The sequence below is a fragment of the Amaranthus tricolor genome, chromosome 6, assembly GCF_026212465.1.
Source record: "Amaranthus tricolor cultivar Red isolate AtriRed21 chromosome 6, ASM2621246v1, whole genome shotgun sequence".
In the NCBI taxonomy this organism is placed as follows: domain Eukaryota; kingdom Viridiplantae; phylum Streptophyta; class Magnoliopsida; order Caryophyllales; family Amaranthaceae; genus Amaranthus; species Amaranthus tricolor.
The window spans coordinates 22,354,493-22,372,858 of NC_080052.1; the positions used below are offsets into that span (position 1 = coordinate 22,354,493).

Sequence of the window (18,366 nt, forward strand, 5' to 3'; positions counted from 1 at the left end):
CGTATTATTCAGGGTAATTTTTCCTTATTTTAATGGGTATTTAGAGAACCTTTTTTCAACAGTCTCTTCTTCATCTTTTGCTCACTTTGCTCTTCCAATTTAATTACTTCTTCCAACATCTAAATTTTTTTTTCTATTTTCATTTTAATCTCTAAAGTAATTTGATATTTAACATGTATTCTCCTTCGTCATCATCTCAATCTAGAATATCAATTGCAAAAGGAATTCCTTTATGTAAACATGGTGTTCATGCTAAATTACAAGTAGTCAAAAAAGATTTTGTAAATTAACCAAGCCATGTTAACAGTTCATACAATAATGGGCAAGGAATCAATGGCTTTAATTCTTTTTTTTAAAAAAATTGGGAAATTATTAAGCAAGATATTATTTGAAACCTTTGTGGTCCATATTTTATTGAAATGCAGGTATCCAACAAGATTTAAAGGTCACCTTAACAGCTTCACGGGTTGAGTTGAAAAATTCTCCATCATCACGCATTGGCCAGCCTAACAAAAAATATGTCAGTCCTGCGGTTAGCCACCACCATAGCCCAAAGAACACAAACAAAAAAGGAGATAGAGAGGACTCAGATACACTAATGGCAAAAAACGTATTTACTGCGTATCATTTGCTGCGGTTTTTGTATATACGCAGCAATAAATAGGAAAAAGAATTAGAAAAAAAAACAATTAATTGTTGCGGTTTTAAGGTGTGACCGCAGCAAATACTCAGTAGCACTATTAATTGCTGCGGTTATGCTATGGCCCGCAACAAATAAATGCATATTAAACTAAAAAATAAATAAATAAATAAAATATAAGCATTATTTGCTGCAGTTATTGAATGACCGCAGTAAATAAGTATTAAAAAAAAGTGAAGAAAAAATTTAAAGGCAGACAGCCCCTAATCTACGGCTCACGTAGATCTCCGCGGCACACGGAGTGCATCCTGACCCAGCAAAAAATTTTTGCTTTACTTAGTTTTATTAGCCAAAATTTTTTTTTTAAAGAAATAAGTAAGTTTACCAGTAACAGGTAAAATGGTATGCCAGCGGAAAATATGTATCAAAGTTCGTATTATTCATGGTTAATTGAAAGTTCGTATTATTGTAAAAAAATCAGTGAAAGTTCGTATTATTCAGGGTAATTTTTCCTATTTTTTATTACACATTAAGTAAGATATGAAATAAACTTAAACTATAAATATATTTAAAAAAATCAATGTAGCGAATTATATACTATTCGCATGGAACGTGTAATTCTAATCTGTTGCACCAATTAGGAGATTTCGTTACCTTTCTGCTTTCTCCTACTATTAAAGTATAAATACTCCTATGAAAATAATAAATTGGTATGAGATTGAAGATAAGGATGAAATCATCAATCAAAATAGCGAAATAGTGATAGTGTTTCCTACGTTTCTGCAAATTCTGTATTACTATTTTGCTTACAATTGCTCACATTACAAAAGCTTCTCGATTTTCTGGGTTTCAACTGAGGTTTTCTGGAATTTTGCATGTTATTTCCCAACGATTGAAAAACAGAAATAATTTCTGGATTTTCGAGTCCAATATTTTCAATTTTTGTGATCAAAATCAAGATCAAGAGCAATTTTATATCAAAAAACAGATCAAGAGTTTGAATCGGCTTTTTTGCATGTAAGTGTTTTCCTATCTTTTCTCTTTCAATTTTTCTTTTGATTCCGAATAGGCTATAGAATCCGAACATGCACAAAAAGTAGCGATTTTAATCCTTTTCGTTTAAGTGATGATTCAAAAAGGTGAAGAATATTCGAGAATTTAAACAAAATCAAAATTATTGTGGGTTATAACTTGTAAAATGTTTGATCATAGAAATCCTAAAATTAATCGAATTCCTTTTTTTTTTTAATGCCACTGTTTGTAATTGACATCACAAAATATGTCTGCTTAGGCTTGGAAAGTTCTAATGAGCAGAGAATTGGGGGCGTTTCTTCGTGTAACGGCTGATCAGGCCGGCGGTAATTAACTCTCAGACATTGTTGATAGTGAGGGACAAGGAACAAAAAAAAAATGATTTTATTATTTATGCATTTGAGTGAATTTGTGACTATAGAATTCGTGATGTTACCCTAAATTTTTCCTATTATTATCTTATTTTGTAAATAATTTATAATAATTTTTTTTTTATTATTTTAAATTCAAATTATTATGGATTAATTTTCAATTTTAAAATTTATATAAGATAAAGACTTAAAATAGTGAAATAAATTATGAAATTAATTTAAATCTTTGATATTCATAACCTAAAAAAGTTGATTCCTTCTAAATAATCAAAGGAAAATTATATTTTTTGAATTTTATTATTTAAATTTAAAAATCCAGGCCATTCCTCTTTTATATATACAGCCTTTTCTTCTGTCTACATATATAATTTGCCATCTTCTTCTTCCTTTTGTGTTCGTCCCTACTCCCTACGGTGTTTTTGTGAATCCGAATTATTACAATTACTTCTGTCTATTAGTACACTAAAAGGTCCGGCGCTCCACTCAATGATCCTTAAAATTGGTCGACAAACATGAAATGATAATTTATAATTGAATTGAAACAATATAGGAGTAATTGATTTAGGGTCATATTCTCATCCACCGAATTGAAATAGGACCACGGCTCCATTTCTCATTTATATCATACATAAGGAATGCATAAAACCTTTGCCTAGGTTTAGACATGGTTGGTGGGCGGCTCGGACCGGATGTGGGGCAGGTTAAATACGGGTCATCAAATGTTTTATTGGTGCGGGACGGGTTATGCAGGTTGTCAAATATTTTTAAAGCGGGTCATTAATGAGTCATTTATCGTATTATAATTGCTATATTACTTGGTTAATTAATGTTATAATATTATAATACTACTGTTTTAATAACATAATCTAATTTAACAATTGGATTTGTCGATTAGTAATGATAGTTATAGAAATGATTTAAAGTGTAAATTTTGATGAAATGTTTCATGTCATTCTTATGATAATGGAAAGTTAATAAAAAATTTCTTTTGTTCATAACTTTTCATGGTCACCTAATATCACACCTGCAAATGGTATGCATTAGAATGAATTTTGTGAAGAAATAAGATGATTGAAGTACAACAAGCATGACCCTAAACCAAAGGTGGAGCAAAAATTGATGAATATATTTATAACAACTTTATATCTTTAAATACTTAAAAATATACTACGTAAATTACTATTATGGCCCCTAACTGTTTGGAACTCTGTGAGGTCGAACATGTTGAACATGCTTAGATTCTCCCCGCCCTAAACTTGTTAAGTGATTTTCGCACCAAATTTACTCTAAATTTTCATTACCATTTCGACCATTTAATACCGACTACTAAACGGGCCATTATTTTAATGGCATAATCATTATCAAGTTGATGAAATAAAAACACAAATTTTTCATGCATTGATAAGTAAAATAACTAATCAAGTTAGGAAATAGACAAAATCGTTTGATGTTTGGTCCATTTAAAAATGTATTTCTGACCCACTATAACAAAATCCATGAACGACCCGCCCCATTAATAAGCTGATTCGCTAATGACCCGCTAAATATAGTCTAGCCCGCAAACCAAGTGGCCGACCCACCCCATAAACCAGCTCTACCGAGGTTCTTTCTTGTTCAGCTACAGTTGATATCTATACACCAACATGAGTGAAATGTGTTGTGTTTCTATCGCTATTACCGTAAAGAGTGGAGGTAATTGGTATCTAATTCATAAATACAACATCAACCAACATTTTTATCATACTCCTATTTAAACTCTGAAGTATTTAAAAGTCGCAGTCTAAACCATAAAAATCAAACTAAAAATTAACTTTGATCCGTATACAACCCTTTCCATGTGTTCTAGATTGGAGCTATGTTGAAGCATTTGGGTTATGTTAAATAGTAAATAGTGATGTAAGGGATATAATAATACTCTTGACAGATATCCATCCCTGTAGTAGTTTGGTTTGGTTAGGTTAATCTACTGGGATATTATATGTTATATGGTAAGGGATATACTTGCTCTTAACGGATATGCATTACTATAGTAGTTTGGTTTGGTTTGCTAGTTTAATCAACTCGGTTATGTTAACTGGTATTGTAAGGATTGTGCATTACTGTCGTAGTTTGGTTAGGTTGATCAACTAGTGATTGGCACTTAAACTTGAATACGTTTATGCATGTGACTTGGTTGGTTAGATTAGGCAGCTAGAGTGCTGGTTAGGTGATTATGGTCTCCTGCTTCTAAGAAAATTGATTTCTAAGATGCTTGCATATGTAAATGATGTGTGAAAATGAACACTTTTGTTTTCTTTGGACTGTTTGGATTGTTAGCTATGATTTATGATGCAGTTGCTTCACAATTAATTTTACTTGAACATTGAACGTTATTTGTTGGAAAATTACTGGCTTTTATGTTGGATCTTTGAAGATATTGGTATTTGATGCCTAAATACTTCTTCCTATGACACCCATGTATATACTGGTTAAAAAAGTTAATAATTAATCTAAGAATTTATCTATTTACCTGTCTGATTTAACATAGAGGTCACGTTTACAAACACTATGCATGGAAATGGAGTTATTGGAATTCTTTCGGAGACTTGTAACAAGTGGGAAAGACGAGCACCTTTAACACCAGCTCATTGTGCTCGCCTTCTACATAGTGGAAAAGGTAAACCTAATGTCACTCGGATAATCGTTCAGCCATCTACCAAGAGAATTTATCATGATGCACTGTATGAAGAGGTTGGCTGTGAGGTATCTGATGACCTGTCTGAATGTGGTCTTATTGTGGGTGTTAAGCAACCAAAGGTATTTTGTATGAAGCTTGACTTTTCGAATGCGTACACTTTATGTTTCCTTAGTGAAAATGAAATAATTTTGTTTGGTTACAGCTAGAGAATATCCTTCCTGAGAGAGCCTATGCTTTCTTCTCACATACCCACAAAGCACAGAAAGAAAACATGCCATTGCTTGACAAGGTTTGTTTAATATGCGTTTGTTTCATGAGGCTGTTATCGGATTATCATGTCTGCCTCAGCTTGTATTGTCTCTGGCAGATTCTTGCAGAAAGGGCAACCTTGTATGACTATGAGCTCATAGTCGGAGACAATGGGAAAAGGCTGCTGGCGTTTGGAAATTTTGCTGGCAGAGCTGGAATGGTTGACTTTATGCATGGTTTAGGACAACGTATGTGCCTTTTTCTCTATAATTTGTTTTTACTTGGAACTGAATTATGTTTGATATGGAGGATGAACCCGGAATGCAACTTAGAGTCACTTGCGATAGTTGGGATTGATTGTGTACAGGATACATTATGTGCAGAAAATCAATTTAAAAATAGAAGAAAATGAAATTCAGTTGTGTTTAAAAGTTTGTTGAGGAGACTCTTTCTGTTCAATTTCTAGACTTTATCCCTTTGATTTCCTCCTTTCTGTCTCCATTAATTTATAAATGGATGCAAAACAAACCTTTAAATATTGGTTGAAGGCCTACGAAACCGGTTCAATACCTTGAGCGATTTAGGTTGTGTTTTGCTGCCGACTTAGGACGGATGTTCTAATGTTCCAAGTTTCTATGCCTTATTTCATTTTTTGATGTAGCAAGAACTTGCATCAGCAAATAACAAACTAGAGGCTCAGTACCCTACACTTAATTGACCTGATATTTTCTTGTCTGCACATCAATAAACTGAGACTTCAATAAATCTGCATGTCTGTGGTTGATGCAGCTAAGCCTTGTATGCGCCAAAGATGATATGTGCATTTTGATTTCTGGAAGTGTCAGAGTTGATATAAGTGTTTTGAACTTTATAAATCATACATTTAGTATCGCTCTAGACTAGATTTACAATAAGGCACGGATATTGTTCGTCAACTTGAAGGAAGCAAATGGGGGTTTAGCGGTCATTGAACATGCGTCTTAACGGCATGAGATTGTTGTGAACAAATTATTTTCTGGTTGATTTGTTAAAATACTCAAAAAAAGATCAGGTCTGTTTGTATGAAATGCACACCTTTTTCAATGATGGATCTAAGTTATATAGCTCTCTAGGACTTCTCAACAAAAACTGTGCTGAAAACAACTAGCTCCACTAAACTTCTGCCCATATAATTAAGTTTATTCCATCATCCATTTTGTGGGTGCTATCAAGTACTCAAGTATAGTTCACTCATCCATAGAGAAATTTAAATATTATTGCTCATTTGTTTGTTCAACAAGTCTTATATGAGATCGTCTCACCATGAGACGTGCTCATAATAGCCCATTTTCACTAATCATTTTATGATTGTAACCGATCACTTTAATGTTACAAGTGACGTTATACATTGTGATCACTTTTGATTACTTTAACATTTTATGTGATTATTTTAAGATCGTAAGTGTACATTGGGTTAGCCCAATAGAGATCTCACCGTGAGACGGTCTCATTTGTTAATTTGTGTTATTTTATTGCTAAATGCTATGTATAAATGTGTAGAATGAAACATTTTTTTACCTGTCTTATGGATGATATTCAGGTCGAATCTCTAGTCTTGATTTTTTTGAAATAATATTACAGGTTATCTTAGTTTTGGGTATTCAACGCCCTTCCTCTCCTTGGGTTCATCTTACATGTATCCCTCTTTGGCTTCTGCAAAGGCAGCTGTCATATCTGTGGGTGAAGAGATTGCTACAATAGGACTGCCATCTGGGATCTGTCCTCTTGTTTTTGTCTTTACTGGAAATGGAAATGGTATTTCTTTGCCTTGTCAATTTTTGTTGAAATTTTTTTCTTCCAATAATACAAGATGTATTCAAGTTTTAAAAATCTCTTGCAAATACTTAGTTTACAACAGAATGGCTGTGTTTTGATCCTAATAATTTTTGTCTCTAGTTTGTGACCCGTGACGCACTCTTAATCTTCTGCTCTGCACCATACTTCTTCAATACCTTTGATATATTTTACTATATGTGAATTTGGGTTTCACTTGAGCTTGTTTTTAATTTTTTCATTTTTGATTGATGTTACTGGTAGACGAATTATCGGTTTTCTTTGTTACAGTTTCACAAGGTGCACAAGAGATCTTCAAGCTTCTTCCTCATACCTTTGTGGATCCTAGCAGACTTCCGGAGCTATTTGAAACGGTAAGTTGGAGTTATACTGTTCTGCTGATCTATTTGTGATATCGTAAGAAATCCATGCATGAAGTAATATTATTCTAGGGAACATGACAAGAAAGTGCAACTATCCCACTACGGTAAATGTGACTATTGTTTCAAAATTCAAATAAAGAAACACAAGTTTTTTTTAAGGTTCTTGTTCTTTTTACGAACCTATTTGCAATTTCTTATATCTTTCTTGTTTAAGGATTATAAAAAGTTTGTTTTATTGTTTTACAAGTCAACAGACTTCCCGACGTTTAAGAGATATTATAGGTTTCTCTCTTCAAATGTTCAGAGCATATTTGGTACTAACGAATATGTGGGAGAGAATTAAGGAGATATTATAGGTTAATTTAACAATGTTAGCTTTACGACAATAAAGCACTCCTTGGATGTGCATCTGCTGCGGACCTTTTGCAAGGCAGAGTTAGTATTATGACAAAAAGTTATAATTAATTATATCATAATTTTGTAATTATAGTTTTAATATCGCTAGTTTTTTACGACAAAAAAATGATAATTAGGTATATCATAAATATGTAATGTTAGATTTTTCTTCCACTAGTCGTTTTTAAGCCAAACATCATTTAATCTAAGGTTACTGCTGCTTCTACAAATATTTAGCAAATTTGAAATGTTTCAGGTAGGATGCCAAAATCGAAGTTCTCGGGTTTCGAAGAGAATCTTCAAAGTATATGGCTGTGTTGTAACGAGTAAAGATATGGTTGAACCCAAAGATTCTAATAGAACTTTCAACAAAGTAATTTCTCACTTTGACTGAACATGTTTTTGAGCCTTTTGATCATTGTATCTATTAAATGTACATTTTTGACGCTACATATATGTTTTTCCAGGAGGACTACTACTCACATCCAGAGCATTATTCTCCAATTTTTCATGAAAGAATTGCTCCATTTGCTTCTGTTATTGGTGTGTGGCTCATATCCAATTTAACTTGTCACTTTTTATCCTCAATGTCAACTATGTGCTAAATTCTTTTGTTCAAAATGTAAATGTTATGAGATGCTTAATCTTACATACTGAGTCATGAAATTAAATCCGTTTTATGGCTCAGCATTTGTTAGCTATAGGATGAATTGTTATTTGTTTCCTAGTTAAACTTTCAAAGCTAGTTTATGCAATAGAAGGAAACATGCCTTACACTCATGTAAAATTGTAGTATGTGGTTGAGCTGTCAGTTTGTGAGTGCATTTCAGATATATCATTGAACTTGCATATTTGTAATTCTGGTAAGGAAGGGATCAGGGTTAAAAAAATATATCCATAATCATTCTGTAAACTAAATAAGGACAAATTTTCATCTCTTTCATATGTAGCAAGTAATCTCTTTTGTTTCTGCTCATAAACAATGTCGCGCATTTTAGTACACTAATATGTTTAAAAAATTAACTTTTTATCAAAAGTGTTTTCTTTGTGGTTTTTCTTGAACCCATCAGCACTTCTATACTAGCTGGATATTGAACTTAGTCTACACTTGTTAAAACTTATCCCTCCGTCCCAACCATTTTTCCCATTTACTTTTGGCACAGAGACTAAAGAGTCAGGTATAATGGGTTAAACTAGTGGGAATTTAAAAATAAAAGACAAATTATAGAGTGAAAGTGGTGGGGTCGTATCCAAAAAAAGAAATGGAGCAAATTTATTGGGGCGGACTAAAATAGAAAATGTGGCAATTTGAGTGGGAGAGTGGAGTAATAGGTAATTCTTGTTTAAAGTTATTAGTCCGTATCTAAACTTATATTTCTTATAATACGAAAGCACACTATAGATAACAGAGCTTATAAGAATACTGGATATAATACGAAAGCACGCTATGTCGGTTTCCATCTATGCATGATTGTAAAGCACCACCATGAATGTGTTTTTGGAAGTCTTATTGATTAATTGGCTCTTTTATTTTTTTTATTTTGTTTTTTTGTAAGCAGTCAATTGCATGTATTGGGAGCCAAGATTCCCTAGGCTGTTGACTAACCAGCAACTTCAAGATGTAATTAACAAAAGGTGTCCTCTTATTGGTATTGCCGATATAACATGTGATCTAGGAGGATCCATTGAGTTTGTCAACCAATCCACCACAATTGACTCGCCCTTCTTTAGGTAACATGCTTTAGTGTCTTTCAAATTGGGGAACACAAATCTATTTGTTTGCCATTGTGTTTCTTTATTCTGGCTTAAGTTTTAGTAAACCCTGGTTCTCAACTTTCATGTAACTGACAAGATGACAAGATTCTGGGAAACTGTTTGTATTGTATTTTTCTGATGTTATTTCTGTCTAAAACACTGATAGAAACTATGATAAGTATTATTACTCTGGTATATTTGATGCAATTCCTGTTTCTACTTGCTTGTAGACCATAATGCAAAAATACGGTTTCGGTCACAGTCGCAAAATGGATTTTGTGGCCAATGTGGATGATTCCATGGTCAATTCAGCCAGTCACAGTAATTCAAAAACCTTTACAATACGATCGCGACTTAGAGACAGGGCCTTGTTTTTGCACTATGTTGTAGACTAGACCCTAGATATGTAATACATAGATAAATACATTGTGGCGGTTAATTTAACATAAAATGTTCATATATAAGAATTTTCTGTACGCAGATATGATCCACTGATAGACTCGTACCATTATGACATGGAGGGTAGTGGTGTGATTTGCTCAGCTGTTGACATCCTTCCTACTGAATTTGCCAAAGAGGTACTGCAATTAGGTTTTCTTAAATAGCTCTTTTTTAAAGGTTGCTGTTATGATTTGCTTTAGAATTTTTGGTGCATTCTGGTCTGAATAGTGAATATGCTTGTGAGTTCTATGTTTTGAAATTTTTTTCACTAACAATGTGTGCCTTTATTGAAGGCCTCTCAACATTTTGGAAACATTTTGTATCAATTTATGGGTCACTTGGCATCCACTAAAGATTTTGAGGAATTGCCACCACACCTGAAACAAGCCTGTATAGTTCATCAGGGAGCAATTACATCACTGTATGAGTATATTCCTCGTATGCGGGAATCTGCTTCAGAGTAAGCTTATGATTCTTAGTGTCTTTGATCAATATGATTGGCTGTAGAAGTTTTTACATGGTTCTTCCTTCCCCATATTTAGGCTGGATCATATCTTAGTCAAGGAGTCATTTTTTGAACACCATCTATTTTGTATTGCAGTGTGTTATCTCAAAATTTGCCAGATTCTCATCCTAACAAGAAAACACACACACTACTGGTAATTCTTTAGATTTATTTTTCATTTGTTTTACGTTATAAAGCTTTTAATGTCTTCCTTTATTCATCTGACAAAAGACTAAAACTACGACATGAAATTAAGTAGATTGCTGTTCACTAAGACCATTGTTGCTTCACTGAATTGAGAGTTTCCATTTTTGATCTTTGGTTCCATAGGAATGATGTTTGTACCTTTTGAAACGAACGATTCAGTGATTGTTTTTCTTTTTGTGTGTAACCTGTTAAAATTTTGCAGGTATCTTTGAGTGGTCATCTGTTTGACGACTTTTTGATAAATGAGGCTTTGGATAAAATAGAAGCTGCGGGTGGCTCCTTCCGCTTAGTGAAATGTCATGTTGGCCAGAGTACTGATGCCATGTCATACTCAGAACTTGAAGTATGTATCTCCGAACCACTCCAACCCCATCTTTTGTTTAAGTATATTAGTCAATTAAATCTTTTTAAATTAGTTTTCTGCAGCAGACTTGGAAACCAAAGTGTTTTAGGGAGACAAGATTCTTTCTACAAAAGCCTTTAAGCTGTTCAGTTTGGAATTGTTTTGGTTGATCCTTTTTTGCTATAGTTATTCATGAAACTTTATCACTATATTAACCACATCTTTCAAGATGGAAAACCTCATCAATCTCATCTGTCAATATATTAGTATCTTGTTTACTAGTATTCTCCATAAACCTTCTAGGCATTAATATTTTGTAAGGAATTTGAGATCTTCAACATTGATGCATCCACAAGAACAACTATACCAAAGTCTTAATTCAAACATATGTGGTCGGCATGAACTAAAAAACAAATCAACATAAGAGAACTTCGGTAAAAACAATTATATATTTCTTGTTCCTATACGATACTAATCTACAACTAATAAAAACCGATTTCAATGATCATCTGCATATATTTTCACGTCATTCAATTCATAGGCTTATGCAAATCCTAATTTTTCACATCCTTTATGCCTGTGATTTACTTCAATTTAGCCAACCTCTTCATTTTTGTACTCAAAGTTTCAATCTTTCACTTTATTTTTCGACCTTCTTTGGGTATGAACAAACTAACATAAATGTTTCTCATTTTATCTTTGACTGTTCAACTCAAGATCCTTTTTATGTCTTCTTTTCTAATTTCTTTTAGGGTATGTTCACTCATCCACCTTCACATATGCATCTTAGCTACACCAATTTCCTACAATAATCTCTTCTAAAATCCAAGAATCCTACATCCATTTACAGTATCCTAAGACCTTTTACTTCGTATTCACAAGAAACTAGTTTTTAAAATTTGTTGAAAAGAATGAACTATGCAAAAAATCGATATTGCTAGTTTTAAACTAGAACATCATTGTCAAGAATTGGCTGACAATATGGTGAGAGATCTCTCCCACCGTCTGTTTGATAGAATTTTTTACCTTGATTGCCAACCTTTGAAATGTAATAAATCATGTAGCCATTTTCATTTTTTCCAACATTGTGAGTTCGTTAGGCAAAGACCTGAGCAATTTGCACTGGTCAGAGTAATGCAAACAATTTAAAAACTAGTTCACAAAAACACCGCTTTTCCTGTATTCTTTTTACCATTTATCAATGGACTTATTCAGGGTAATCCCACTTTTAAAGGTTAGACCTACTTTTGCTTTATATTAAAACACTTTTAGAACTAGAAATAGCTGATTCTGAAGAATATATTTGAATTTCGATTACATCTTAAATTTTTTTTTCTTTTACCTTTAAGTCAGGAAATTAATGAGTGACCATTACATTTGTTTTGGTTACATTTGTGATAGGTTGGAGCAGATGATAGATCAGTCTTGGACCAAATTATTGATTCTTTAACATCTCTTGCCACTAAGAAGGAAGCACATGGGATTAATAAAATTGCACTCACTGTTGGCAAGATCCATGAGAATGGTTTTGAAAGTATAGATGAGACACGAAGAAAACCAACTGTACTAATACTTGGTGCTGGACGTGTATGCCGGCCAGCTGCTGAGCTTTTAGTGTCATTTAAAAGTCTTTCATTTGGCCCATTGTTTGAGAACTGCATGGATGTGAATTTTGCTGTGCCAGATGATATACAAGTGATTGTTGCATCTCTGTATCTAAAAGATGCAGAAGAGGTTTGTTACTAATTATCATCAAAGTTTCTTTATAGGACCCTTATGGATCAATGATGTTGGCGTTTTAGTCATTTGCATTTCAGAGAATGTAGAACATTTTCGGAAACATTTTTATGATCACTTACTAGCTAGTGCATTGTGGAAAACTGTTCTCTCGATACTCCTATGAATTAAATACTGTCAAAAATGAGCGCAGCCTTTCGAAACAAGCTTCAAAGCGGCTGTAGGATTCTATTTTGATATAATAATGTTGAATTATTACGACTAATTCTATGTAGGTGTATTAGGTGTAAAACATGTTACTTATATTTGGTTGTGTTAACAGGTTGCTCTAGGTTTTCCCCATATTATGTTTTTGTCAGGACCTTTAGAATTATATGTTGATCATTAATAGAATTGGAAATCTCCATAGACGTACTCGATAGGTAAAGGTAGACAAACCAAGAAAAACACCATAACCTATGTTGGACGATTAAGCAGGGATGATAAGATAAAACTTGTGTTTTTGGACTGTAAATCCGAGGAAGGCATTTTGATGAATTTTGGGGTGTATATAAAGACTCTGTGAGAACACCGTGAAATGAATATGGGGTATCATTGGAATATGTGGGGTATTTTTAGATTTAAGTAACGGTACAACAGTTCTAAGTGTTTTCTTTCTCGTTTATAGAATATGAAATTACTATGTTTATGTTTTCTGTATATTTTTGGATCAGGTGTTTTGTTTTAATTTTTTTTGTTATTTGTTCCCTTGTAGGTCATCCAAGATATTCCGAATGCAACTGCTGTGCAGCTTGATGTGTCGGACAAAGAAAGTCTGCACAATTATGTTTCGCAGGTATATCTTAAACAATGTGACATGAGCCTATGTTAAGGAGACCATATTAGTAAAGCATCAAAATTTTCTGGGAAATTATACATGAAGGAAACTTTTTAGGTTACCATTGTTTTTAGAAATTTTAAATAGATAGCTCAATGTTTCTGTCGATGCACAAAGGCGGCCCATAGTACAAGCATTTTTTTGTGATCTCATTTATAATAAAAAAACTGAAGCAGTTTTTGTTTTGAATCACAGGCCGAAGTCGTTATTAGTCTACTTCCTCCTAGTTGCCATGCTGCAATAGCAATGGCATGTATTGAGGTACTTTCGAGCTATTTGATTTTTTGTTGCTTTGCATATTTCTGAACATTTGTTGCAATGCTGCAATTCCTATTCTTATATGAGATGATGATATTGATATTAGTGTAGTATTGCTAGTACACCTGTCAAAATCCTGACCGAAAATCCAATTTGACCAAGATTGACCCAACCTGTTTTCCTCTAATTTGGTAAAAAATTGAGTTCCACATCTACTTTTTTTTTTCTTTTGCAGAAATGTTCTACATCTACTTTATTGAGTTATAACTTATAATCAACTACTAATTTTGTTTGTTATTTTTTATTATTTGAGTCAATATTCCACAATATGACTTTAAAAATCTAAATATTTGAATTCTAACCAAAATAATTACATTTTTTTCCTTTTTTTAAAATAAGAATAATATAATAATAAAAAATGTATGGACCATTGGATCAAACACGACCAACGTGGAACCGACTCGGCAGATCGTTTTGATAGGTCCCATTATTAGCAAAGTATGCTCAATAATTCAAGTAAAGTTACCAACAAGGATGTGAACTTCTTTTATTTTTGTGATGCAGCATAGGAAGAATCTGGTTACTGCTAGCTATGTTGATGGCTCCTTGTCAACGATGGACCAAAATGCAAAGAAAGCTGGCATAACAGTCCTTGGAGAGATGGGCCTTGATCCTGGAATAGGTAATCACATCAATGTTCTGAAATTTGTGCTGTGAAACTAGTAGACTTAAGAATATTCACTTATTTTCAATGAAAAGGAAAAGTCTCTCTGTAACTGTAGGGTCCATGGCTGGTCTAAATGCTTCGTCGTGATCATATGAGTAAGCCAGTTTGTAGTGATCCTCCACCCCCTCCCTCATCCCAGCAGATTGAAGTAAAGTATGGTAGTTAGTACTTAGTAAGGTCTTTCTAAATTCAACTTGTATTTTTTTGATGGGACTAATGGAAGGTTCAATTATAGAAGCCATATGAGAGGAGCTTTACACAAATATATTCATTTTCCTGAGTGTTAAACTGCTGATTTCAAACACTATACACAACTAGTGTGGTCATTCTTGAGCCGAGGGTCTTCTGGTCGCAACCTCCGTATCTCTTTGGATAAGGGTGTGGATTGCCATCATCTAACCCTCCCTGAAACTTGATCATGGCTTCTATGACCAGGATATACTGGATATTATGATGATGATGATGATGATGAACTTTGCTTTAGACTCATATTCTTGTGTTTGAAATGTATCTTCCTTAAAACTTCTAATGATGCAGATCACATGATGGCAATGAAAATGATCAATGATGCACATGCCAAAGGGGGCAGAGTTTGTTCTTTCACTTCTTATTGTGGGGGCCTTCCATCTCCAGCTGCAGCAAACAATCCATTAGCTTATAAATTCAGGTAACTGTTAAGTTTTTATCTCATATATATATACTAGGAAAGAAGAAATTTTCTGTTCTGGATGCTTAATTCATTTGATGAAAATATACATGGAGGTTTGAGAATAACAAAGAATGTTATGACCTGTCTGTAATTGATAGTGTACTTTGTTGCTTATTTATGTTAGTAATACAGCTTCTCGGTCCAAATGACCTGTCTTGAGAAAATAATAATATGCAGTTTTTTTTGTCGTGCTTAATCGATACGGCATTTTTTTATTGTACATTCGTGCAACTCCTGTACTGTTGCAAAATTATGTTTTCTACATTGCATTATACAAACTTCAATAAATGCAAAATAGATCTTCCGGCTTCTAATGACACGTTGAAGTCTTCTTGTAACCATGGAAAAACTTCATTCCCTCTCACATGTTCAAATCTAAGTACACGAAGTAAGACCAGCCTTGGCACAAAACAACGCAAAGATAAAACCTCCGACATTGACAAGTTTTCGAAGACAATTGACAACTCTTCAATCATTGGTCACCTTTTAACTTAGGCCTGTTTATTCTGTTGGCCTGTTCAAAAAAAGTAGCAAGAGCTTTTCTAATAACTACTAATCAACTTCAGCTGTCTAAATGCTGACAACTACTTGAAAAGTATTTGCTGAACACACATTTGATGAACCAAAACAGTTATCTATTAAATTAATTCTAGAAAAATGTTGTAGTTTGTTCCCACTATTTGATGCTGTTCTTCCTTATTCGTGCATTTAGTTGGAACCCTGCTGGTGCGTTAAGAGCTGGGCGTAATCCTGCTACCTATAGATCTCATGGAGAAGTTATACAAGTTAGTGGTAAGTTTCTATAACTGGTACATCAATTTGCAGTTTGAGTCAATATTTATGTGATTTGTGAATCATGTTACTTTCACCAACCTTGTAGATGTAAAAAAGAAAAAATGGCAAGTAGCTGGTCAACGTAATGACGGTTAAGGAAAAAATTCATAAATCTCTCTGAAAAAATTTCACACATTAAACCTTGAAATTTCTTTGAATATATCAACCAAAAAATAGAGGGGATCTTTTCATGAAGATTATATCTGTCACATCCCTGCTTTGTACATCAGAAATCGGAAGTTATCAAAATCTTTGCTGCTTAATTATTTTCGTTATTTTGGTACTTACAGGAGATGATCTTTATGATTCGGCTGTGAGATTCCGGCTACCATACTTTCCAGCATTTGCACTTGAAGTACTCCCGAACCGTGATTCTCTGGTTTATGGAGACATCTATAAAATTGGAGATGAAGCATCAACAATCTTCCGAGGAACTCTTCGTTATGAAGGCATGGCAGTGACTTTTGCTTTGAATCTTGACCGTTTTCTATACCACTTTTGAAAACATATCATAGCAAGTGTAGAGTATAATTTTTCGAAAATTAACTAATGTCCTTAAACTCTTGCAGGTTTTGGTGAAATAATGGGAACATTAGCAAGGACTGGTTTCTTTCACACTGAAGCCCAAGCAATTCTTAAAAGATCCCAGAGTCCTTCATTTAAAACGTTCACACTTAGCCTTCTTGGTATCGAGAAAGAGACTTTATCCGGATCTATGAATGAAGAGGTTGGTATTGCAGAAAGGATCATATCACTCGGACATTGCAAACAGCAAGCAGTTGCCATGAAGACTGCAAGGACAATTTTGTGAGTTTATACTTAACATTTGAATTTGGACTCAAAAAACCCTCTTTAAATTTTTAGTGGTTGATATATTTCATATGGTTGAATTAGATTCCTGGGACTGCTTGAGGAAACTTTAATACCATCTACATGCAAGAACGCATTTGATGTAACGTGTCTTCGCATGGAAGAAAAGCTTGCTTATTCTAATATGGAACAGGTACTAGTTTATCAATCACGGATATTTCCTTGCTTTAGTGAAACCTTGTTTCTATTTCGAAAAAAGATACTGAGTTGATGCTTCAATAGCCTATACAGGCGATTCTGGATGTTTTGGTCTATACAATGTTTTTGTTTTCATTGTTGCTTATTATGATTCAAAAATTTATCTAAGATGAATTTGATATGAATAGTAAAACATAACACGTCTTTATCAGGATATGGTCCTTCTTTATCATGAAATAGAGGTAGAATACCCAAAATCTCAAGAAAGAGAGATACATCAGGCAACACTCTTGGAACTTGGAAAGACGGAAAAAGGAAGAACTACATCCGCCATGGCGCTGACTGTTGGAATTCCTGCAGCGATTGGAGCCCTGGTAAAATCATTCATCAATCATAAATCATAAGTTTCCATACCAGTGTAACATGATTCGCCACTTAATTCGCTTTTGAATTCATGATTTGCTCAAAATAACCCTAAAATAACCCAAATCCAACCATAATACACTTTTTATTTGCGATTCGCAAGGAGATTGGTGAATCATGTGACATGTTTCCGTACACTGCTGAAAGAAATATCTTTTTACTCTAATTCCATTGGCTGGACGATTGCAGCTCTTGCTAGCGAACAAGATCAAGACCAGAGGAATTTTGAGGCCAATTGAACCAGAAGTTTATGTTCCAGGTAAATTTGAGTCTCTTATTAGGCAATAGCATCATGTGCTGACAGTCCATGCACTGGTAGTGCAAATAATAGTTCAACTGTTTATTATTTTGATGTCAGCTCAAGGAAAACAAGCAGCTTCACAAAATTTTATTTGGTTGCAGCGCTCGATATAATACAAGCATATGGCATCAACTTATTGGAGAAGATGGAATGAGTCAACATTCTTGAAGTATCATCCTCCAGAGTACAGATTTACTAATTATGTACAACATAATCTCAATCAGTATACGGATACATGGTTTCAAAAACCATATAAGAAAGCGTAGCCGATGAATCATGCCCAGGTCTTTAAACAAAGCTACTTACCAGTTCTGTGAACAATAGTTTATTTTGATACTTAAAAATCATATTTTCCTGTAATGACCTGAAGGATGAAGAGGCGTGAATAACAATAGAACATTGCCTACTTTAATACAGGGTAGTAATTAAGTGTACAAAATCTTAATTGAAGATTTCATTATGCTACTATATTGTACACTCGATTGCCTTACAGTTGTATAAACCCGACTTTAATACAAAGTTGTAATAAAGTTGAGCTCGAGTGAACTGCTTGTCTCGACTCGTACATTTATAAACTCTGATTGCCATTTTAACAAATCCTCAAATGAGACGGAATGTATACTTATAATTTTAGTGATTAGTTACAATGTTAAAATAACCTTAAAATGATCACTTATTGTT

General features: G+C 33.6%; 1 protein-coding gene across 2 annotated transcripts; it reads left to right on the top strand.

Moving 5' to 3' along the window:
* The first annotated feature begins 1,289 nt into the window (after window positions 1–1,289).
* Window positions 1,290–18,282, top strand: LOC130816174 (alpha-aminoadipic semialdehyde synthase). 2 transcript variants are annotated; one of them, XM_057682831.1, is made up of 25 exons: window positions 1,290–1,657; window positions 4,571–4,839; window positions 4,923–5,009; window positions 5,088–5,217; window positions 6,590–6,763; window positions 7,073–7,155; window positions 7,817–7,933; window positions 8,028–8,103; window positions 9,120–9,291; window positions 9,797–9,893; window positions 10,050–10,216; window positions 10,358–10,415; window positions 10,671–10,811; window positions 12,213–12,545; window positions 13,303–13,383; window positions 13,621–13,686; window positions 14,248–14,365; window positions 14,948–15,077; window positions 15,832–15,911; window positions 16,244–16,402; window positions 16,523–16,760; window positions 16,848–16,956; window positions 17,174–17,335; window positions 17,574–17,643; window positions 17,743–18,282. In XM_057682831.1, exons 2-25 carry the CDS (start codon window positions 4,591–4,593, stop codon window positions 17,796–17,798), a joined length of 3,153 nt encoding a protein of 1,050 aa, XP_057538814.1. In that variant the 5' UTR covers window positions 1,290–1,657; window positions 4,571–4,590; the 3' UTR covers window positions 17,799–18,282. The 2 variants fall into 2 exon arrangements, with proteins under 2 accessions (XP_057538814.1, XP_057538815.1); XM_057682832.1 differs by having other exon boundaries at window positions 17,787–18,282.
* Window positions 18,283–18,366: the final 84 nt, after the last annotated feature.